Source organism: Pseudopodoces humilis, chromosome 9 (genome assembly GCF_049639895.1).
Source record: "Pseudopodoces humilis isolate 2021_Gansu_Grassland_sample_001 chromosome 9, ASM4963989v1, whole genome shotgun sequence".
NCBI lineage: Eukaryota > Metazoa > Chordata > Aves > Passeriformes > Paridae > Pseudopodoces > Pseudopodoces humilis.
In genome coordinates, this window is record NC_142208.1 from 22625136 (window position 1) to 22649001 (window position 23866).

General features: G+C 48.6%; 1 protein-coding gene across 7 annotated transcripts in view; it reads right to left on the minus strand.

The window, feature by feature from the left end:
* Positions 1-810: 810 nt before the first annotated feature.
* The window catches only part of LCOR (ligand dependent nuclear receptor corepressor), an 89362-nt gene continuing 66306 nt past the window's right edge, over positions 811-23866 (minus strand). For 2 of the 7 annotated variants that reach the window (XM_014250274.2, XM_014250275.2), the window contains exon 7: positions 811-10082. In XM_014250274.2, the coding sequence (XP_014105749.1) occupies positions 5621-10082 (4462 nt within the window). In that variant the 3' untranslated portion in view covers positions 811-5620. Of the gene's footprint in view, positions 10083-10738; positions 10879-11225; positions 11467-14983; positions 15131-15151; positions 15243-23866 lie in introns of those variants that run through there. The other 5 variants (XM_088060065.1, XM_088060064.1, XM_088060066.1 and 2 more) reach the window with 5 other exon arrangements.

Genomic DNA, 23866 nt, shown 5'->3' on the forward strand with positions numbered 1-23866 from the left:
TTTTTTACACACCTGTTCCAAGGGTGAAGGAAGTGTGGGACTGGTGAAGTGTCCTGCAGGGCTGGGACCCAGCAGCACCCCTCACTCCATCCTCTAAAGTCAGAGACCCATCATCATAAAAGCAGGTCCTGCTGACACTGCCCTAGACAGACAGCTGGACTGGAAGCCAGCCACACTTCCAGGCAAAAAGGGGTTAACAAAGAAAAAAAATAAATCTAAACCCACTTAAGCAAAAATTACCAAATGACCTCAAACCTCCTAGAAGGAGAATTAAAATTGCAGAACGAAAAGCAAATGAGCAAATGACCTTCTGGAGCCGGCCCTAGGACTAGCAGTGACAGCAGTGGGTCACCCATACCCACAAAGGCAGTAATTCACTAGTGGGAGTTTGCTACCAGCAACTACCTGCCCTACCCTGGTGGTTTTGGGGGGGTTCCTTGGGGGTTACAGCATCCCCCATTTTCTGCATCCCTGGGGACACTTCCTTGAGTGACCCCCCCCATGCTGGACTGAGCCCCTGCCAGGAGCAGGGTTATTCCCACCTGGCCCTGAGAGCCCCTGCCATCAAAGCAGACATTATTACTACAAATCTTATTGCTTGCAGTGCCCCCTGTCCTGGGGAACAGCCATCCTGGCTGGCCATGGGAGCTCACGGCCTCCCTGGGGACCGTGGCCATCGACCAGGTCTGACATCATCAAAACGAGATGAAGAGAGTTAATGCTTCAGCTTTGATGTGACATAAAACCAAACTGAACACCAGCACCACCCACCCACCCCGCCCCATCCCATCCCCCCACGCAATCGCCAGCCCTTTGGTTGCGGCACGCTGGGCAATACAGCCCCACCAAACCGACACACCAGTCAGAACAAGAACCTGTGGAAAGCCCATGAAATAAATATTTTAAAAACCTATTTACAATATTAGATCTGTGAGCATGAAGTGAGAGAAAAATGCCTTTTCTTGCCCCCAAAAATCTTTAAAAAGTAGGTTAGCATCCTGCTGCCTAGCACAACACTATCTTACATGGCACCTACACATAATATATATTCACATTTCATTTTAAAATTAGGTACTCTTACAAACAGACTTAGAAAATGTTGGCTAGCAATACAGCCCGTGGGACCGCCTGGCCTCCAGACCCATGTCACAAATGCTGGCCGGCTGCATCCCAGCTCCTTCGGCTGCCCCAAAGCTGCCAACATGCCCTGAATCAAAACCGCCAGCTGCCCTCTGCTGCCCTTTGGGGAGAAGGTGGAAGTGCTCGTGAGAGAGAGGGCTTGTCTGCGGAGAGGGGAGCAGGGAGGATGGGGACTGTGATTTCTGCTAAGCCTAGGGGTGAGCTTAATACAAACAAGAACTCCTGAGAACATCTTAGAACAGATGGATTCATTTCACAACCACCAAGCTAAAGGATGGGCCAAATGGATGCTACGACACACAGGGGGGAACACACGCGACATGGGGACACCATAGGCTTGTGGTTTGCTCAGAAAACCTACTGCTACAAGAAAAGCTCCAGTGGCATTCCCTGTCAAGGAGGAGCCTATCCCCATCTTGCTCCTGGGCTGTCCAGGCATACAGCCCAAGGATGCAGACCCAAGTACACCTTGGCTGGAGCTCAGCCCTCTTCCCCCTGCAAGACTGCTGATGGTGGAAAGGTGAGAGCCCAATCTGAATGGCCACTCACACTTCCACAGTGCCCCAGGCACTAGCCATGAAAGGCTGGGAATACAGCTTTCTCTGTCATCTTCAACTGGGAATGCAGTTGTCAGGATGAAATTTTCGAGCTGGAGAGAAGTGTCCATCAGCAAGTCTTAAAAACAGGGCACCAATATATCTGATTTCATGTCTATTTCCTGGGAGGTTACTAGGAGCTGACAAAGCTTTTGGAAACATCAGCATTTCCAGAGGTGCCAGAAGAGCAGCTGGGACACGGGCTGGGCTACAGCTTTGCTTATCTGCACACCAGCAAAAAGTGGTGTGGGCAGCCAGCCACCCTCTCAGTCCAGCACTGCATGGCACCCCCAGCACTGAAGGGGCAGGGGTGCAGAGAGCAGCAGGAACTATTTCATCCTGCTCTCACAGCTCGATCAGCAGTGCAGCAGAAAGTTTGTCAGAAGCATCAGTGCCAACTGGTCGGCTCTTCAGAGAAGGTTTGCTGCAAATCTCTCTCCCTGACATGCTGGCAGGTGACTACAGAAACCCCACTGCACAGAGTGAACATCGGCAAACAGGACCTTGCCAGGGATGAGTAAGTGATGAATATAAATATGTGCATGCTTTGGGTACATACCATACACCCTGTCAGCAGGGAAACCCATTCCATCTAGGCCTTGCTAAACAAGATCCTAACAGCTACAGGTAGGAGGAGCCATCCCGGGCTCAAACAGCTCTTGCTACAGCACCAACGTAAGTTTTGACTCTGAGCTTGGCAAACGCAGCTCCTCCCAGTGGTTAATTAAGATGGACGGATGCTGAACATGTGAAGTGTGAAGACCCAGAGCTGCTGATGACAAGAGAGGGAAAGAGGTAACCATGCAAATGAGAAAGGGGCCTGGCAGCAAAGGGACAGTGAGGACATCTGTGGAGATGGAGAACTGAGAGGATGCTGCTCCTAGTTCATGGACCAGGGTGCATGATGGAGACTAGTTTCAATAGGATGAGAAAGTAGCCAGCAAGAAAAGCCAAAGTAACAGAAAGAGATCTGCTTTGTGGGTTGCAGCACTTGAAATCCAGAGCTGTCACAGCAGAGCAGGGAGCTGTGGGGTAGCTCAGGGGAAGAGGAGCGCAATGAGTCTGTGGATCTGAGGATGGCACTGTGGTAGTGCCAATGGGCAACTCTGAGCCTGTAGCACATAGAAACACACTCCCTGTCCATGTGGAATAAGATACTAAATCATATTGCTTATTTTCTTCCATTCATTAAGCTCATCTGCAGCCCCCTGTGCATCCCTTGCATGATGTAAAAGCCACATTTATTGGTAACAGACTGCTCTAAAGCAGGGGCTGTGCCTCAGCAGCACACATCTCCACTGCCTGCCAGGGACACTGCTCAGCGTTCTGATCCCACCACTGCCTAAGCCAAGCAGTGCACACCAAACTTGGACAGATGCCCAGAAGCTGCTCCACTCCAGCACCAATGACACCTACTGTCCCTGCTCGAGCCAATCAGTGCTGGTAAAGCCCCAGGGTGCAGGAAGGTATCCAGGATGCTGGAGCAGCAGCACTCCATCTAGAAAGAGTCCCTTGCTTTGTATAGGGTTTTATCCTAATGGGACTCCTGCTCCCTGAAGCACAGGAGACAGGGAGCTAGACAGCCTGCATTTACCATTTGCCAGCAGCTAAAAAATGAGAGAAGAAAAAGAGAGGGAAAACCTCAAGGAGCGTGTGGTGCATGGTGATGGTGAAGGATGGGGAGAGGGGATTTGCTGCAGGGGAATGGCATGAGGAACAAAGGTAAGAGGCGTGCTCACATGCACACCTGGCCCAGAGGAAGGAGAGGAAATCTGGGCCCATGTGGCTGAGCCCCAGCCAGAGGCTAGAGAAGGACCATAAGTAGCAATGGAGAAGCAAGAGGGGAAGACACCTTGCAAAAGAGGTACAGATCAGTCACTTAACTGCCATCAGTGCCCTCCTGCCTTACACCTGTCTTGAAATGCTTTTAAATCTTTTCTGACAGAATGTTTGACATATTTAATGCATGCACTAAAAATTAAAGTAATAGATAACTTCATATTAATCTGTACAGGGACTGACAGGCTAGATTTAATCACTTGCTAGCTGTTCAGAGAGTTAACTTATTATAGCACAATTCAAAGGAAAGGCAAAGGATTTTTTTTTTTAAATCAGCCATTTCACAGTAAGAGAAAAATGTGCCGCAGCATTGTGTGTGTCAATGCTTGGGAAAGGGAGTAACTGCAAAAGAGCCAGAGGTGCTCTGTGAAGGGCGTGCAAATCAAACACCTGGTTTCATCCTCTGTACTAAAGGGGTACAATGAAAGATTATAACACAATTATCTGCCTTTCACCTCCAGCCCCCAGGCTTTGAGATCTGGGGTTCAACACCAACCATGAAAAGCAATTCCTTTTGCAGCCAATCCTTTTCCAGCCTCTGCTCCCAGGCCCAGCATCTCTTGACTTCATGGGCTGCACCAGAGCCTTGCTCTCATCAGGGACAAGCAGCTGAGTAAGGTCCAGCAAGGCAGCTGTTAAAGGTCTGGCAGCCTCAGGGCCCGCACAGTGCCCTGACAGGCACTGCTGCTTTGTTTGTGGAAAGAGGCTGGCATTGGGATCCCTGCAAATGGACTCTGCAGCAATGTGAAAGTGAAGCCATGGGGATGCAATGGCTGAGCAGGGGCCTTTCCCTAGCACAGACCACAGCCCTCCCCAGCTGCTGGTCATCTCTGCCCAACAGAACCAGCACAGCCACACACTCTATGCACTTCTAACAGGTTTTTCTAAGAGAAGACAGGCACTATGACCCTGTTCTGTGACACAAGCAAGGACAAACCTCCTGCACCTTGCTAGTAAAAGGGTGAAATACAAATTATGGTAAAAAATTAACGCAAGCCAGTCCCTCATCCCAACCTTCTTTCAACTGCAAAACCTGGCTTAGGAGAGCACCAGGCAAGATGTGCACAAAAGCACAAGGTGAGGGCCAGAGCTCCCTTCCTGCAGAGCACCAACATCAGGAACTCAAGCCCTTAAAAAGGGAAAGATTCAACCTTCAGTGAAGCACTGCAGAAAAGCTTTGCCATCAGAGACCACAGAAATCACCACAAGGACAGGGAAATAGGAGAAGGAGGTCCGTCCAAAAGCAGAGCATGGCAAGACTGGTTCATCCCTGAAGCCAGCAAGAAAAAAGACAGATACAGCCCAGCACGCCCAGCTGGCAGCAGTGGATGTGGCAGCCTGGTACCTGGCTCACCCACGGCATCTCCTCAGCCTGAGCGGGCCCTCTCCACCCACAGGCTGTGCAGTGAGGAGCAGGCAGCCATCAGCAGTACACACACCAGTAGCTACTTCACATTCTCATGCAGGTAACAGTCTGGGACACCAGCAGCTGCTACCAGCGAACCGACAAAGGACAGACGCGCCTTTCTCTTCCTTAGTGATGCGAAATGGTTTTGGTTTTGCTTTAAATGCCACTAAGAAGACAGACAGAAGGAGGACTCTGAAAGAAAGGGAAATGTTTGTGTGCACCCAAAGGCTAACAAAAGCTACTTCATGTGCACGAAGGTGGTTTTCTTTCTGCTACAGTACAAGTGCTTGTGCCTCAAGTATAAAACGCAAGCCTCCAAATCACACAGACAAGCTTCTTATTTTTATTTTTAAAGTGATAAATAAGGCACTGTACTTTTAACAAAAACTGCCTGGTTCCAAATTTAAGAGAACCCAAGGAACGTTTAAACTGCAGAAACTTCCTTCTGAACAGCAGAGCCAGACAGACCAACCACTTCTCTGTCCAAGACACATCTGCTGATGCCTAAAATCATGGGCGTTATCCTTTAACTGCGGATTTTTAAAGGCTTGCTACAGCTTATAAAAGCAGCTTTAGTTAATGCATGGTAAAGGGTTACTACTATACATCAGTTTTGTACATGGCTACCGGTTCTTTGCTATTTCGGGTCCAGTCGTGAGCGTTTGCTGTGTGAACAGTCCACTTTTGCCCTCAGCTTCCTCTTGCCCTGAGACACACTGTTCTCCTGCATCTTCTTCATGGACCTTGTTAGGGTCTTCCCACTGCTGTGCTTCTTGTTGGCCATCTTCTGTGACCGTGTGGAGGACTCCCCCAGGGGCTTCTGCTTTGGGGACTTGGACAGCTCCTCATGGCTGGGAAGCAGCACACCCCGTCTGCTCGTGTTCTCCTTGCCCTTCCGCATGGGGAGTCGCATCTTCTCCAGCTGCTTTTTCGGAACTCTCTTCTCTTTCAAAGACATTTTTCTGGCCAGTTTATTGCTCCTCTCCACAGCAGTCTGCTTTCGGGTGGCGGGAGATTTTGCACTGACCTCTGAATGCTTTATTTTACTAGCCTTCTTGGCAGGCAGCTTGTCCTTGGTGGAGGAGCTGGATCGCTCCTGGGTGCTCCCACTCTCCTTCAGCATCTTCTTCTTCTTGCTGAGCTGGAAGTCGACTTTGGGTAAGGGGTCCTCTTGGGACCTGCTCTTCCCCTTCCGCCCCTTCCCCGTTCCATCCACCGAGGGAGATTTAGCAGGAAAGGCAGCTGCTTTGATCTGCAAGGCCAGCTTTGGAGACATCAGGGGGTTGATGCACACACTCTTCCGACTCTGCTTGCTCTCCAGGGACAGATGGTCCCCTGGGCCATCACTCTGCTTCTCTGCCTTCACCACGCGCTGCTGGGCTCGCAGCTTGCCCCGAAGATTGGAGTACTTGCGCAGGATCCTGGTGCTAGCCTGCGTGGGCAAGCTGAGGGCAGGCTGGATGGATTTGTCTTCACTCAGCTCCTTGGTGCTGGCATCAGTGGGAGACATCTGGTTGGGAGTGATGGCTTCTTCAGCCTCTGCTTTATCAGCATTCTCACGAATTTTGGCCCAAAGCTTTTGGTTCTTCAGGTTATTCCGAGCTGGGGTAGTGGCAGCAAACTTCTTGAGATGTTTTTTCAAACGTTCAGCTTGTAGTGAGCTGGGGTAGAGACTAGAGGAAGAATATTTCTGCATGGGGACTTTCATGGGGGGAATCTCCCCTGGGAGACGGGTGTTGAGTTTCTTCACAATCACTAGAGACCTGGTTTCAGTTGTCTCCAGAAACCACTGGCATATGTCAGACAGCTTAAAGGCCTTCATAAACAGCATCTGCACAGGAGAAAGCTTCTGCACTTCCAATGAGCCTCTGCTTTTCCGTGTTCTTTTTTTGCTTTTCCAAATCTCTTTCAGTTTGTCGGCTTTGTTCTTTACCTTGGGGGTTGGATGGACCTCTTTCTCCAGCTGAATCCAGCCCTTCTGGATTTTCATGTACTGAGTGTTGAACTCAGCAATGAGCTCCTGGTTCTCCTCTTCAGCACACCACTCCATGAACTTTGGTTTGCTGTCAGCCGTGTCTATGTCCTCCAGTGCTGGGCAGTCATCATTCCCTGAACTGTGTTCATCCCTCAGTTTGGGGATTGCTTGCATAGACTCCTTCCCTGGTGTGTTCTTTTTTGCACTGTCTACAGGTGCAGGTGCATGTCTTAAGTTATAAAACTGCAGAGCAACCTTTTTATGCTTTGCAGTTTTTGCTGGAAGATGCTTGCTTCCACCTCTGCTGCTGGGACACAAAGGCAAATTGGTCACCAGCTCGTAGTCCACTGGATTGCCCAGATCCCTGGCACTGTCAGAGCTCTCCTTGTCCTCTGTACTGGCATTGACTATTTTCACATCCACTTGCTCAGCATCATTTGCAGGAACACTGTTCTCTGGAGGGAGGAGGATGCTGATTTCCAGCATCTCACCCGGATGACTTTGGCTGCTGTTAGCAGAGGAGTCATCTTTAGAGGAACTTTCTCCCTCTGCAGCAGTCTCTTTTGCTAAGATGCTTTTACAGGTTTGCCTGGTAGTGACACCATTCTCCTCGCCTGACTGCTGCTCAGTGATGCTCTCTGGAGCCTGGCCAATGTCCAACCCTTCACTGGTTTTGAGCAGCACATTGGGAAAGCAGTCGTTTGGGAAGTGCATGGATGCTGCCTCATCCAGCTGCTCTTCTCTCTTGAACCGCTTAGGGCCAGGGCTCTTGGAGACTTTGATCTGAAGGCAAGGAAGCTGCACAGAGCTGGAAGAACCAGAGTCCTCAGCACTGCCCTCAGCAGATGACTGGGATTGTTGGCTTCGGAGACACCGGTCCGATGCCACTAGCACTCTCCTACCTTTCTTTCGCTTCTTGTCTAGACTGTCTTTGGAAGAGACAGAGTCTGAGCTGTTCGGGTCGGGTGGCATTTCCCCTTCAGTGGGCTCTTTTTCACCTGCTATGTTGTTATTCTGCATTGCCTCCACTTCCAAGATTTTGGGGAGGGGTGTGCTGATGAGCACAGCATCCTCTTGCACAAGAGGGCTGTCACCCACCATGACCAATGATTCGGCTTCTGGTTTAGCATCAATGCTTTTGTTCACATCCCCACACTGCAAAGCAGCAGGGGGCTCCAGGGGGCTCTCCCCATCCATGGTGGCAGGGGGCTCATCAGGAGCCTGTGAGCCTGGAGAGCATGGGGAGGGCTCTGCCAGACACTGCTCACAGAGCTCGGCATCCCCTGAGCCTGGAAGCTGGGCAGGATCCCTGGCACCATCACAGGACAGAGGTGTTGTGTTTGTAGTGGCAGAGGGCTGTGAGGAAGACTTTGGCCCTGGGCTGGCAGGGAGGTCTGGAACAGTTTGTATGTCAGAGCCTGGACAACCTTCCTCCTCACCATGTGCTTCTGAGACAGAAAAGGCAGCAATATCAGCAGCCTGCCTGCTGCTGCTGCCATCCCCAGAGGAGCCCAGGCTTCTGTCAGCTTCCCAGGTGTCAGTGCCTCCTACTGTCATCCCCCCTCCTTCAGCAGGAGGGGAGCCAGGTGGCGGTGAGCTGGCCAAGCTGTCCTCTTTCTGGGGGCTGGGTGGAGCGGAGAGGGAGAAGAACGGCATGGCCACAGCAGCTTCCCTTGATCGCAGTGCTCGGGTATCCCGGAGCTGCATGGAACTCAGCTCAGCTCTCTCTTTTGTTTCTCGGCTGGTTGGTGCCACTTTAGCCAAGAGCCTCAAGGAAACCCTCTTCTCACCCTCCCGTCCTGCCCCTGCAGATCCCTCCACCGAGAGCACCAGGGGTGGCTTTGCACTTACGAGGGTCTCCGTTCGCAGTGCCGGGCTGCTCGCCCTCTCCTCCGCCCGGGAGCTCTTCACCAGCGTGCGGACGGTCGGGAGCTCGCAGCACTCCCCGTTGAAGTAATACCCCCGGGTGCTCTTCCTCGCCGTCCTGCGGGACGACACCAGCCGCTGGGTCTCAAAATGGCACTCGGTGATGGGCTGGCTGATGTACACCACATCACACTGGTTGTCATAGTCATTGATCCTCAGCCCCGAAGCCTTCTTGCTCTTCCGAGAGGACCTGAGGGAGGCTGCCTTGGCGCGGGGGTGCCCACCGGGGGTCCGGTGGGCAGCTGGCACGGCGCCAGTGGGCAGCCAGCCCTCTTTGGACTTGTCCAGCGTGCCCTTGTCGGCTGGGTGCAGCTGGCAGCCTGCCTTGCCCTTGGCCATGGCATGCAGGTGGTTTTCTTGCTTTGGTCTCACATCTTGTTCTTTTGCATCTAAGTCCTGGTGCAAAGACGCTTTTGAGCTGCATTGCAAAGCGTTCTCTTTGTCAGCTCTGCGAGGGGGGGTCACTGCAAAGCCAGGATCCCAGGACTCCTCTGGGAGAGCCCTGAAAGAGCTCTTTTGGGACCCCAGACAGCTCTCTAAGCTGTCTTCGCTGCCATTCACATTTGCCACTTTGACTGAGATATAACCTTCCATGAGAGTCTTACCTGCTAGCTGCTCTTTATTATCCTCGCACTTCCTGATACCGGCTTCTTGTTCCTGTCCAGCAGCTTGCTGTCCCTCCAGGCTCTTTGCGGCATGATGGAAATTCAAAGAGGAAGAGTTCAATGTGCTGAGGTATCCTTGGGTGGGGCTATCCTTTGGACTAGCAGAGCAAAGCCTGCTGATGGGGAGCTCGCAGAAGTCCCTTCTCAAAACAGGACTGGAGCTCTCTGCTCTGTCCAGAGACTTCAGTTCCACTGGCTGCTTTGGGGCTTGTCCCGTAACATGCACGGGGCCATCGGCTCCTGACTGTCCTGGATCCAATGTAGAAGGGAGCTTTGATTCAGTACAAGTAGCACCCTTATCCTGATTTTCAGTGCTTCGCTGGCTACAACCGGAGCCGCAAGTAGAGGCCTCCATGCTCTCAGATTCGGATAACTGCTGGCTGTCAGAGTCTGGTTGTACTTCAGTGTATATGTCGTTTAGCACACGAATGAACTGCTTCTGGTGATGTGTACACAGTCTGACCATAAATTTTTCCAGTGGAGACTTCGGCTGATTGTTAGAGTCTATTGCTATTGTCTCTGCTGCATCCTCACTAGAGAGACAAAGAGAGAAGCAGTCAGTAATGTCCTAGGGAATATTAGTTTATGCTGCAAAACCAGAATAACCCTTCTCCTCCCATCCTCCAGGATGCCTCCAGGCACATCACTTGCCTGACCTCCAGGTGAGATCAAACATCCTGTTTTCCTGGGGCTGGCAAATGTCCCTTCAGTCCCAGCATGCACACTTACATGTGCAGACTGCTGGCAGGACACAGACTGCACTTTTGTTTATCTGCCACTGCCAGAGCACTCATAATTACACTTCTGCCTAGGACATCCCAGTGTGTAGGCACCATGTCACATGTTCCAAGCAAACCTAAAAAGAATCAGACTTAGCATCTGTACAGCACCTGGCATAGAAGGCCCACCATTTCTAGGACAGCTGCACACCTCTGCTCCCTCACTCTGCACTGCCAGGCTGGGTGGGAGCAGAGCAGCATCCCAGCTGGGCATCCAGATGCCAGGAATCTTCAGCTACTCAAAGCCTTAAAATTCTGCTTACACCTCAGTGGCAGAAGATGGGTCTGAGGCCAAACTGAGCAGATCTGAGCCTCTTCTGTAGTCAGCACAGAAATTCTGGTGAGCTCCCAGCCTGCAGGACATGCAGGCATCGATGCACCCTGTGTGGTGTTGTGCCATTTGCACTGACCTTTGATTAGCTGGCCTTTAATAAAGTGCTCCTGCAGCTGATGGGCTGTCAGCACACAGTGGTTGTGCAGAAAGGTGGGCTTCCACAGCACAGGGTCACTGCCACTAGCTAGCGCTCAAACCCAGGCCATTATCAGTTACCTGCTTGGCAGAGGCAATTAATTAGGACTTACTGGTGGAGAGGTTAAGGGATAATTACCCAGTGTTTGCATGAATGCATCATGAGTGCCATGCCAGGTGCTGTTATCGAGACCGTATCTGTTCCCAACGGCAGCACAGGCAATTCCCACCCAGTCCTGACCACGCTGAGAGGGCCCCACGTCTTGGCACCCACACTGCCTGACACAGGATCTTTACCACTAACATAGGGTTGCTTTGCAGCAACACTTGCACTTTGTACCTCCTGGCCTTGTACTGGAGGAGTGAAAGTCCTTTCTCCCCCTACAGCCTTTTCTCTGCCTGCCCCCCCACCAGCATCAGACACTGACCTCGCACACTCAGCTGGGTCAAGGGGGGCAACATTTATCAAAGGGTTCAGGGCCAGGGTGGAGAAAAGCAGCTTCATCTGGATGAGGTTTTCCCTCTCCATGCTGCCAGGCACAGGGCTCAACAGGTGGATGAGGAGGAAGAGCTCCAGTTTGGAGGAGCCATCAGCAGAGAAATGGAGAAGGGAAAGCCTGTGGCCAGAGCCAGGCGTTGTCGGTGGCATCAGGCACACCAGAGCCAGCCCTGGGCAGCCCTCACCCGCTCCTCACTGCTTGCTGGCTGCTTTCTTTGAACTGACACCCACCAGGGAGGCACCTCCAGTGCCCTGATTCCCTGGGCTGCTGGGCAGGGAGAGACACCTGGGGCCACTTCAGGCTCAGGGCTGACCAGGTCTCCTCTTTGCCCAGAAATGCCAGGCTGCAGCCAAGCCTGCCCTGAGCAGCTGCTACCCAGCCCTTTGCTTTCCAGTTTGCCCAGGCAAAACGCGTTTTACACGTAACAAGGCTTTGCCTCTCAAGCCCAGCCTCTCAGTTTCATTAAAGGCTTCTTAGGCAGGGTTTTCCTAAAACCACCTGGAAAGGCTGAGCAAGCTCAGCTTGCCGAATGTGTCCCAGCACCTCCAGAACATACTCCCGGAGTTAGGAATAAACAACGTACCTGGAGACTGCTTTACTACACCCAGGTGAGAAAAACGCCCTCCAGCAACCGTCTGAACAGGTCCTACCTGGCGCTGCGATGGCTTTCAATTTGGAACGCCTGGGATTAGTTTAAATAAAAATACCCAGGTACAACCTGGCCCCTCTCCAGAGCCCTGCATGGGAAGGGTTATGTCAGCCAGGATCTCTTACACAGCCCAGCTCCTCCCCTCGCTCTGCTGAATAACAAAAGGGGATAAAAAAACCTTTCAACCCCCTGGGCTTTGAGCAGGGGGCTTTTCGAAGAGGCAGAGCTCAGCGCAATCTTTTTTCCACCTTTGCAAAGAGGGCGGTGACTCCCTTTACCTACTCACAAGCCTAGCTCTGAAGAGAAACAGCCATCTTCCCCCTGGAAGACTGAATTTATCACGGCAGCAGCAGAGATGGGGCCCTGCCCTGGCCCTCCTACTGCCATGCTCCCTGGGCAGCTGTGGAAAAGGCTTATGGTGGCAAAACAGCCATCTCACTCCTTGCTGGGGCACCTTCGGGTGCTACACTCCATGGCTGTGAAGGAAGAATCCATAGCATAGGCAAAGTGATTGCCTGGGGAAAGGCTGGGTGATGCCTGGTAAGGAGGAGGTTGCAAACCTGTGTACAGAGCCCCTGGCCTGGGAGAAGGGACCAAAGTGGTTGGGCACTGTCCTTTTCTGCCTTGCAGCCCTGATGCTGAGCACAGCCAGCTGCAGGTCACGCCCGCTTTGCATTGGCGTATGGGATGGAAAACGCTCATGTCCTGCTTGTATGGCAGAGGGGACCTTGGCTCCCTGATCCTGAAGGTTCCAGTGGCATTTCTGCCTTGCCTTTCACCTAATTTATTCCTCTGAGGTGTGACTGCGGCCTTCGTGCTCATTGTCACCTTATTTGCCCTACTGTACTCCAAGGAGACAATCAGAGATACACAAAGCTTGTCAAGCTATAAATTTAAAAAACAGAGATAAATATTTTTCCTGCTTGATAAAGGAAATAAAGACATTCAGTTTTGATGCCCTTTCTACTTAGAAGACCCATCTCACACTCAGTGACACAGTTCACCTGGCACATTGCGTTCAGGGTCCTCTGGTGTCACGCCATTTCAGCTCAAAGATAGGCTGCAACTTCTCACCTTGAGCTCATCTACTCCTTCCCCAGTCCACCCCTGTTGGTACTGCAGGCAGCATCACCTTTTTCTGGGTGTCTAAGGATAACCTTGGGGCAAAGCTTTCATTGCCACCTGCAGTCAGGCTCTGCGGGAGGCTAAGTTCCAACTCCGTCCTTCCTCCTTGTGTCCCCAAGGGTGCTGAGCTGCAGCCTGTGCTTCTCCATCCCCAGACCTCCCAGACACACAGAGTTCTGTGCTCCCAGGGGCCTGCTAATCTGTGTGCCTTGGTACCTGTCCAGCATTTCCCACTATTCCTGTCTGTTCTGGCAACTGCTAATAAATAAAACAAGCCCATGGGCATTCTCTTGTGAGGCAGCTGATGGACACAGGATTGCCCACATGCTCCCTACTTAAGGCAGTTTTGGTGAAGAGCTTGTTTCTGGCTCACATGTATGAGTGGAGTTACATCCAATGCCCCACATTTTCAAGCAGAGTTGCTTATGGACAGTATAAACTGTTGCAGAGAAACTACTTTTTTTTTTAATGTGGCTTATCAGAATAGAGTAGAGGTGAGCTGACTGCAGAGCTGAAATGTCTTTCCAGGGAAAGGTGCCTGGTGCAAACAAGATCCTCAGCCTGGCACAGTGGGAGCTAAAGACTGACTGGTAAACCCAGAGGACAGAAATTGGGAACATGGTTTAAAATAGGAGGAAAAAGTTATTCTCAGGGGGCAGCCAGTCCTGCCTCTGAAGATGCAGGCAGGCAGAGTCCTGACTTTTTTGTGGGACACAGGCCAGCCCCACAGAAACTGCTGGGCTGGAAAGGTCAGCGAGGGAGCCCAGGGCTGCCCATCCCACCTACGGTCTTCTTGGTGCCTGTACTCACCCCTTCCCACATGTCTGGCCCAGGGTTCTCCTAGGTTTGGGTGTGCATGAGGAATGAGCCACCTCTCTCAAGGGCTGGAAAAGCCACAAACCAAAAGGAGATTCACAACCAGTGAGAGATTACCTGGGGACCCTCTATGTCTCTAGTTGAGCTGCAAGTGCAGTCATAAAGGTGTATGGGATGCCTAGAAGGATTCACTGCAATGGGAGAGACAGCCCACCTGTCAGTGAGCTTTCCTGCAGAGCCTGGGACATGGCAGGTCTGCCCTTTCTGCCCGCCAGCCTCAAATGCTGCTTTCACAAGGCTGTGGCTGCCGGATCTCCTCTGTTCCTGTGCCCCAACACCGTCCTTCCAGCCCCACTGCACACGTTACCCTGGACCAGCAGAAGACAACCCTCGTGTCCCAAGTGAATTTTATCACCAGAGTCCCTCACTACCTCCCAGCTCTTCTCGATTTCCCAGGGCAGCCCTGTTCTCTTCCCCTTCCCTGCCTGCCACAGAAGGTGTCAGAGGCATCAAGGGGCAGGAGCTGTCAGAGGCACAAGCGGAGCTGTTGCTACGCAACCCCGGCGGTGCAGCAATTAATGCTGGGGAAAACGTGCTGCGCTCTGAAGCTATTTGCATAGCTGCGTGCTGCAATACATTTGTTTGCATTGTGCCTCCACTGTTTAGTGGAGTTTAAAGTCAACCCTCCCCCAGCTCTTGCTGGAGAGGACCTGGGGCTTCCAACAAAGGCCACGCGGTTGGGGATGAAGGGGATGGGGGAAGGCAGAGGTTTGTCAGTCCGTAACACCTACAGACTGCACAGACAGAGGATTTACAGTATGGGGAGGAAGGGACAAGTTACTGGTGTTCCTCTCTATATAGCTTGAGGAGCTTTTCCCAGCTCCTGCAGTGCCCCCAGCCCACTGGTGGCGTTGTCATATGTCTTCCTTCCTGTTGTACCAGGGTTACACCGTGCTTGCTCTGTTTGTGAATGCCATTAAAAAAAAGAGTTTTAGGGGCAGCCCAGCCTGTCTCCGGTTCTATAGTGTATTTAGGCAGGGAGCAAGAGGGGAAGAAAGAAAGGGAGAAAGAAATCAGCTGGTTCATACCAACCTACCTGAGAAGCCGGTCTCCGAAAACCTGTCAATTGCCAACTGCAATCTTCTGGTTTGCCCACCCCAAGTTTCTCACTATTGAACATGAAGCCTGTACCCTTTTTGGGTTTCTTTTTTTAGCCCTTGAACATCGGTTTGATTGATTATAAGTTTACAGGTATGTTTTGTACCTCAGAGGCACAAGAAGCAGCAGCAGAACAAAAGTTCAAGGCTAAGTGTTTCTGTTCCTTTCAGACCACTCTAAGCACCAGGATTATAGTTCTGTAAAAGAAACAAAACATAGCTATAAACTTATAAAATCCAATTCAGTATTTTTACAGGGATCACCTTTCCCCTCCCTCTCCTGCTGCCACACAGCTGACTCGGTGCCGGTTGGCAGAGAGATGCCTTGCACCACCCAAAACCAGAGGTACCACTTGAGTACCCCACCAAGCTGAAGGGTGTCTTGGAAACCTGACTAAAAGCAGAGATTCGAGAAACATGGATAACTAAGAAGGAGGACTAACTGGGAAGTAATGCCCTCCATCAGCTGAACTGAAGCACTGACCATGCCCACTGTGAGCGCAAGGTCTGAGCAGCGTCTCACTGCCCTTGGGTGGCACCTCCAGCCCTGCTGGTTTCAAACACCTAAATTTATTTTTCAGAGTGAGTGGAAATGCCTTTTTGAGGGGTTGCAAAGGAAGAACAGCCTCTTAAAGGGGACCTGCTCACTGCTGGCAGTCAGGTGAACTGACGCCAGCCCCAGGGGCGCAGTGAATCCTGAATGCTGCACGTGCCCTTGCAAGGGGCTGTGCTGTGGGTTCCCAAGGACAGATTTGCTTTGCCTGTGCTGGAGGGCTGCAGAGATCCTAGCCAGCAGAAGGGGGAAATGGGTTCTCTGCCAGTCCCAGTTCAGCTTGCAGGAATGGCCGTGCAAAAGCAAACACGCTGGGAAAGGCGTGGGACCATCTGACTGTGCTCAAACCCATCTCCACTCATAGCTGCAGCACAGACCTCGTGCCTTGAGAGGGGCAGGACGCGCTCCCTTCTGCTGGCAGAACGGATGCAGCGATCCCTTGAAGGGGATGGGCAAATCAGCCGTGGGCATGAATAGTGCAAGCCACTGAAGCAAGATTTTCTGGAGCTCTTCTTTCAAAGCCCCAGTTAAAGGCTGACACTGGATGCACCAGTTTAAATGCCTGTATTTCAATCCTCAGAAATATGCCTGGCACCTCACACTCCCCACACAGATGAATGAGTCCCTTCACACCTCTGTGGGTGCTACAGTAATTCTCTCTCACTGCACTGAAAAAAAATAGAAAAGCAGCATGCAAAGAGCTGCGGCTCCACATAACAGCTAGGCTGGAGAAGAAGCACTCTCCTTCTCTAAATTAAAAGCTGAAGTTGTGCAAAGCACAGCCAAAATAACTATGGAAATATTGCTGCCAGGTTCTCAAGGCCCCTGAATTTACTCCGTCCTTGGTGACGCACATGGGGATGGACTGAGCTTGTATTTCAACTGAAAAGCAGGAAGAAACAAGTTATAGATGGGTTTTGTTTGGCTGGGGTTTTTTGTCAGCTGCATGTATTCATCAAGGTATCCAGGTTGTACAATTGGCCAACTGACTGGACAAATAACAGACATCCATTATAGATTCAGACTTTTAACCCTTCAGAGTAGTGTCTTTTATTTGTTTGTTTATTTTTTTAAATTACTTAAACATTAAAAATCACTTCTCCCCACCTGTAACCAAATAGAAATTTAACAAATCAAAGTTGGTTTTACATTAAAAAACCCAATAGCAGCCTCAAATAAGTTTTGCTCTTTTATATTCCTGTAATAATTTGCTTGACTCCCACCTTCTGCAAAACCCAACTGTATTCTACAATAGTTTATCATCACTGTGATACTTCTAATACAATATTTAATGACTAATTAAAAATTTTACCACTGAGCTATTGCTTTAAAACCAAGGGAAATTTATCATGTTGGAAATATTATTCTACGTATCAACTTTCAAAACCTTTCCAGAATTGTCCTTGCTAATTTTTCTAATTATCAAGATCATTTGGGATCTTCCCTTTAAGGAAAAAAAAATTACCATGACTATTTCTTTCTGAGGCAGTACCCAGAATCTTTGCTGAGCTAGGTGCTCCAAAAGGATAGATAGCACCAGAAGACCAGAATAGATAGAAAAACAGGCAGCACCAGAAGACAGATAACAAAAGCATGCAGGGGAAAAAAAAAAAAAAAAAAAAGTTCTTACAATGATTTTCACAGCTTTGCACGTTTTAAAAAAAGCAGCATCCAGTTAAGAGAGGGGGGAATGAACCAGAGGGACTGTGGAGTAGGGAGGGATGCCCTGAGTATCTTTAACAGTCCCAGGAAGATATACTGGCTCTGGAGCTGAGGTCACACACAGGTGTATGGCCTCTCCCCTGCTCCGAGTCCATCACTGCCAGTTCCTGTCTGTCCTGCAGCAGATTGGGGACAAAGCTCTCCCTCCCCAGCCTTCGAACATGCACACATATGTCAGCTGGACTCTGCAACTGCAGAGATTCAACAACTAGCAAACTACCACTGAAGGTGCACTCACGTGCAGTAAATGAGGGCTTGTGAGAAGGATGGGTTGTGGTGAGAAATTCCATCTTCCCTCCTAAGCTGAATGTACACTGAAAGGTGGAAGAAAACTCAAATGCATTGGGCACCCTCCCCTGAGACTTTCCTGGTCCCAGCTCCAACAGACACGTTGCCGTGCACAGCCATTGCCTACTTTTAGAAGTCTTCCAGGATTTCAAATTCTCCAATTATCCAGGTTGGGTTTTTTTTTTCAACATGGATATGAAAAAACAAATGCAGGAGCTAGGTAGAGCACTCACTAGAGATAACCACACTCAGCACAGCCCAGTTGCCAAAGCCTAGGAGGGGCCAGTGGAGACATCTGGAGAGGAGAGGGTACCCTGGGTGTAATTAACAGATGTTGAGGGATATGACCCCATTTCAGATAACCTGGAGATTCAGATAATTGGGCCTCAGATAATCAAGGCCACTTTGTTGGTAGAAATCATATCACAACTTCTAACGGTGGCACTCCCCACGAGCCAACGCCATCCCTCCTTGCACGGGAATGCCTGGTGAAATACGAATTAGCGATTTGATACATGTCCATGCTCTCTGTCAGCTGCTGGGCTGAGCAGCAAAGCCTGTTTCTGATGCACCACTTTGGCTGGCTGCTTGGGAAATAGGTTAAGGCAGAGATGTGGATTGCAGCCCTGGATGCCTGGGGACAAGGCTGTCTCAGAGCTGACGGGCTAGGTAAGCTCTATTTTGAAAGTGGGTTAATTTAACTGCCATTCAACTACCATTAAATGATGTAGGTTAATTTTATAGTCAGATAACTATTAAGAAACCAAAACATAAGGCAGGAAATGTCTCTATGCATACCAGTGAGGAGAGATTTCCTCTGCGCTAATGCACACCCCTCCCCTTCAGATCAAACCTCTCATCCTTCCATTTCTGCACATCCCTCACATAATTTTTTTTTTTAACCCTTGTCATTACACACTCTTGTCCTTACTCTCTCTCTTAAAAGAGTCTTGATATCCTGGCTCACAACCATTTTTCTCCTTTGTTTCTACTGGCACACATCTAAATGCTAGAGGAAGACTAACAAAACCAAACCACATCTGACCCCGGCAAATGTCCACTAAGAAAGGGTCCATCTTCCCCCACACAGCCAATATTTGTGCAGCTACGTGGTAAATTGAGGTAAGGAAAACCTTGAGGTAGGAAAAACACCTTGCTTAGTATGAAACATTCCATCACTACTAATACACACAGTTTACTTTAGGGGTATTTACCATATTTAAAGCCTCCTCAACTGCCATTTTACCCTTTATAAATGGATGCTGCAGTTGAAATGTACTTTATGTCTGTGTGACTTTCCACAGCATAATGATAGGTATTGTTTGTTTCTTTATACTGGTGACAAAACCTATCAATTGCTGGTTTGTCATAAAAGGAAAAATAAAATGAAAAAAATTATCAACAACAGCTTATGCCTGCAAAGGAACAGATCCTTTGGAAAAAGCAGAGGTGACTCATCACTCCTCACGTGCAGCAAGGAAGGAGGAAGCATCACAGCCCTGCAGATCCCCCCGAGATGCCTTCACAGATTGCCTCCCTCTGACTTCTGTGCTTTCCTGGTCCCTCCAGCAGGAAAATGAGTCCTTAACCTTCACAGAGAAAGCCAAAGCTATGATGACCCATTAGCACATGCTGCCCATCAAGCAATCGCAGATCTCCTCTACCACAGACGTTTTTTATCATATTAACAGTAAGTGCACTACACAAACCCTGAGAGCTCACAGAAATGAACTCACGCTTAACCACACAGTTGTAACGAGACAATAGTGCTAACAGGATGTTGGAATTTGCACTGTGCTTCTTATGACCAGAGAAATGCAGAACAGGACCATACCCAAAAATCGCAGCTAAACCACCTCTGAAAAATCCTCCTCGCAGCAACTCAGATGTTCACATGGTGACACCAGAGCCCAAACAATGCACATCATAGGAAGTCTGACCCACAGAAGGTGAGTACCAAATCCCCTGTTGTCCTGCTGAGGCCTTGCTACTCTTATAAATCTTGCAATGAAAGTCCTTTTACTCATGAGCTATAAAAAAATCAGATGAAAAAGCCAAAACCCAACCCCCATCAATCCGCTCTCTGCCAGCACTAAGCCACTACCTTTGTCACTTTGATTTTAAGCTTTATAATTATTATTCTATTACAGTATATATTAGAAAACTATTATTCCAAATTTAATAATATATTTGAGTGCAGAACATATTTCTTTTAAATCCTGAGTTACATTATTTTTCCTTTTATCAATTGGCAATCCAGTCTACACTCAAACAAAAGGGACCAATGTAAGGACAGGTATGGGCAAGGTGGCTACATTAAAGAGCAGACATGTGGTCACCCTTACTATACACACTTGTATCTGTTAGAGAAAAGCCAATACAGGGCCTGAAACAGGAGAAAAAAAATTACTTGCTTTTGTGCATGAGCAGCAAAGCTGCTGAATTACAGCTCTAGTGAGCAGTAAGCCCAGGCAGCTGACACCATGGTCTGACCAGAACTTAGTTATTAACAACCACACTTCAGGTACCAAGTAAGCTTGTTTAACTTTCACAACTTGAGTTGATGCTTGATGGATAGAAACAAGAAAGAAACTTGTATTTCTGTACAAACAGTATATTTGCTATGATAGCTTCTCATGCAAAACCAGAATCTTACTGGTTCTTTTTTTACAGTCACCTTTCAAAATCAAATTTGTTTTAAACCCTTGATAACACCTCACATGCGGCTAGTTGTTTTAAGGGCCTGAAAGGAATCTGAGGAAGATCCCATGTGTGACCACAGAGCACCTGAAAGCATGATAAAAGTATACTACCATCTTCACCTGAAAGGGGAACGTGGTGGAAACTAGTGGATCCTCCAAGCAACCACCTCAGGCTTAGATTATAGCAAGGGACCCAGCATAAATAATGGCTTTGTGTATGAAAAACCTCTTCACATGTGCAGGGAAGCTGTTTGGCTTCTCCTGGTGTCACGTTTTCCCTGCAGTCCCAGAGTAACTCAACAATTAGTGTCAGGGCCTTCCCCTAAAGCTCAGGAAGAAAGGCTCGGCTTTAAGAAAGGAAACCATAAAAGCCCCTTTCAAAATTAGGAATGTCATTCCAAATGAGTTAAACAAGCCCTACACTTTAATAGCTGGGCAGGACGGATTTGGGACATGTGACAATAGGATCTTGGTGCACATCAGCAAAAAAAAAAAATAAAATAAAAATCCAAACCTTAGCAGGTGTAACCTATTTAGCACTGTAATTTTTACAGGCAGTTTGCTGATAATCCTGTATAGACAAACCACTCCTCCTGTCAGCACACGGCTGACTGATCTGCACCTGGAGCAGGAGCCCAGCAAAGGTAGGCAAGCAAGCTGTGACCAAGCCAGGCCTGGAAACCACAGCAAGGGAGACAAAGCAGCAGCCACACATCAACAGATCCACTGCAGGCTCAAGTACAGGCGACAGCTGAAGCCTCTGGCCCATCCCTCATAGTGTTAATGCAAGGGCTGGGTGGGTTATGGTCCAGAACTCCGGTCAGCTCCTTAGGGGGATGCAGCTGTATTTTCATGTATACAACTTGTGTATGTTCAGGCAGCAGTGCTTGTATTTCTATGCTCTGAAGCATACCTTAAGCACTTCTAATTTTAGTTGAGCTTTTAAACAATTCCTGGAAATCTGAGCTGTAGCCATCTCATACGAAAATCTGCCTTTTAGTTAAGTGTGTTGGGAACAGACTCCTGCAGAGCTGTGAGACACCTGCAGAGGAGGAGGCAACAAGAGAAGATTTTTAGAAGTTCTATTTCAAATGTGATCTGTAATTTTGATACATTCAAAGTGACCAGTAAAAACAAGATGCAATTGTTTTGTGTTCCCTCTTCATGATACCAAAAGGGAGCTTTTAAAGATTGTGTTGTCTGCGGTTTTCAAGTAAGTGGGTAAGAAGGAACTTAATTAATTCATAATTCATAGGTGTGAAGTCATTCACATTTCTTTTGATTTTCCTACTAGACAGCTGAGAACACCTTGGATTTCAAGTTAGAGAGTCTGCATCAAATGTACCAGATCAGAGGAAACAGCACTCTCACAAATAGGGATCCTTCCAGCATTGTAACATCTATTAAAGTGTCTCAAGAATAATTACATTAAAAAGATCAACTTTCTCTTTAATCTCTTTTCCATCTTCATTGTATCAAAGTCCATAATCCTAGATTTGCACTAACACTTCAAGATCAGTTTTTTGAAATTGCTTTTCATCTGTACCTCTGTTCCTCTGTACATGAATCACATTCCTAAACAGGTCCAAGAACCTGCTACTCAATTCCAGTTAAAAACTCCATTCAGCCAGTACCCTTGTTTGGGCATCTGCCAGATCAGTTGGCAGATTAAGAAAACAGTGATTTGCTGAAGTATCTTCCTGAATCAGGATTTAATTCCTCCCCCTCCCCCAGACCCACTTTTGTCATGCCTCTAGGAAATTAGAGAGCTCAGCATGCTCAGGCAGGAAAGCCACTGATGATCCGTCTTACTGCAGATGCCACAGCAAGCTCTGCACTGCTGCTGTTTGACTCTGAGGAGCCACGACACAAAGGCTCAGCTCTGGTTACATGGGAAGGTGAAATTGTGATTCTCAGGAACTCCCTTAATTAAACCAGCTTCACTCACAAAATTTAAGTTTATTTCCAACTTTCAGATCCTTCATGCTGAGCTCAGGGAGTTGCCTCCTTACGGGTTTAGTGTAAATGCCAAAACTTGCAGGTGCACTTGAAGCTGAAGCTTCCTGCTCTTCCCCTCCCAGCAGCTCTCACTTCCACAGAGGAGCAATGAGCAGAGCCTCTCATTTCACATCTGAGGGAGTATCGGCATTGTAGCAAGTGACCCAGGTGTATGTGGGGGTACAGTCCACTGCTACTCCACAAAGGATCTGTAACTTCAGAAGGTGACCAGATATGCTCCTGCAGGTACAAGAGGCAGCCGCCTCTTCAAGTAACAAACTGAGCAGCTCAAAACCCACCCTGAGTCCAAACAAGCTGAAGGAAATCAGCAGGTGACTTTTAAAGCTGCCTAACAGGACTACTTGCGTTTCTTTAATACTTTTATAAGAGACAACAGCATGGAAGCTTCTTTCTGGGTCTGGGTGCAACATCTTGTGCAATCTTGTCACGATACAGGAAACAGCTTTTAAAAGAAGAAAGCAAGACTGTGTTCCTTTAAGTTTGAACAATTTCCTCTTAGCAGTGTGAGACCATCAGCAAGTCCTTCAGGAAAAGCAGAAAAACTTGGTATTTGTGATGATCGCAGGGGTAAAAGTGTCAATTAAAAACGTTCTGGGATAAGCTGCATAGTGTAATGCATCCTAAAGAATGGCAGATGGGAATATGGTTCATCACTTTCAAAGGCTATTTTCATAGCTTTGACAGATGTATTCAGACAAAGAGAAAAAAAGAAAGATAAATGATAGTTTACTGCACAAGGCTTTCAAGCTATTTACACATAAAAACTCACTATTCCTGAATAAGTGTAAGATGTAGCCTCTAGTTAAACCAAGTTTTTTATTTAAGAGAGATTTGCCTGGTGAAGCTAAACCAATGACAACACCCAATTACCATTTTTCTTTTTGTTTTTAGTATCGGTATTAGTATACAAGGAATACAATAATTAGTTTGTAATGGAACAGTTATTTAAGAATCTTAAAAAACAAAAAAGACACTGAAAAATGTAAAACCTAAATTACCTACTTTTCAATAGCAAATGCTAAGAAGGGCAATTTCTCAGGAGAAAAGAAACCTGGGCTAGATACTGTGCAGCATTATGAATTTTCCTAAAGCTAGGAAATCCCTATGCATCACTCTCAAAATCATCCTAGAACTGAACACAAAGGTTAGCAGAAATGCCTAAACTCACGTGGGCTCCATTATACACCACTTAGTGTAACCTACTTTTTAGTATTCAGCATTTCAGTATCAATAATGCATAACGTCAAAAGTAGTTCAACCCAAAGTACAGTCACGAGAAAGTAAACATGGATCGTGCAGAAGGGCTGGCTGCAGTGTGGTGTCACTGCTGGATGTGCCTTGTGCCCCCATGCAGAGGGGACAGCAAGATGGAGTTGCTGGAGCTTTCCCTGTGCTAATGGGGAGCTGGGGACCTGCCCCCTCTGTGAAAGAAGAGCAGAGAAAATAAAGCTGCAGAGGAAATAAAAGTAACACCAGTGCCCTGGTGAGCAGCTAAGCAAGATGCCTGTGCCTGGTGACGTGTGCTCTGGTACACAAGC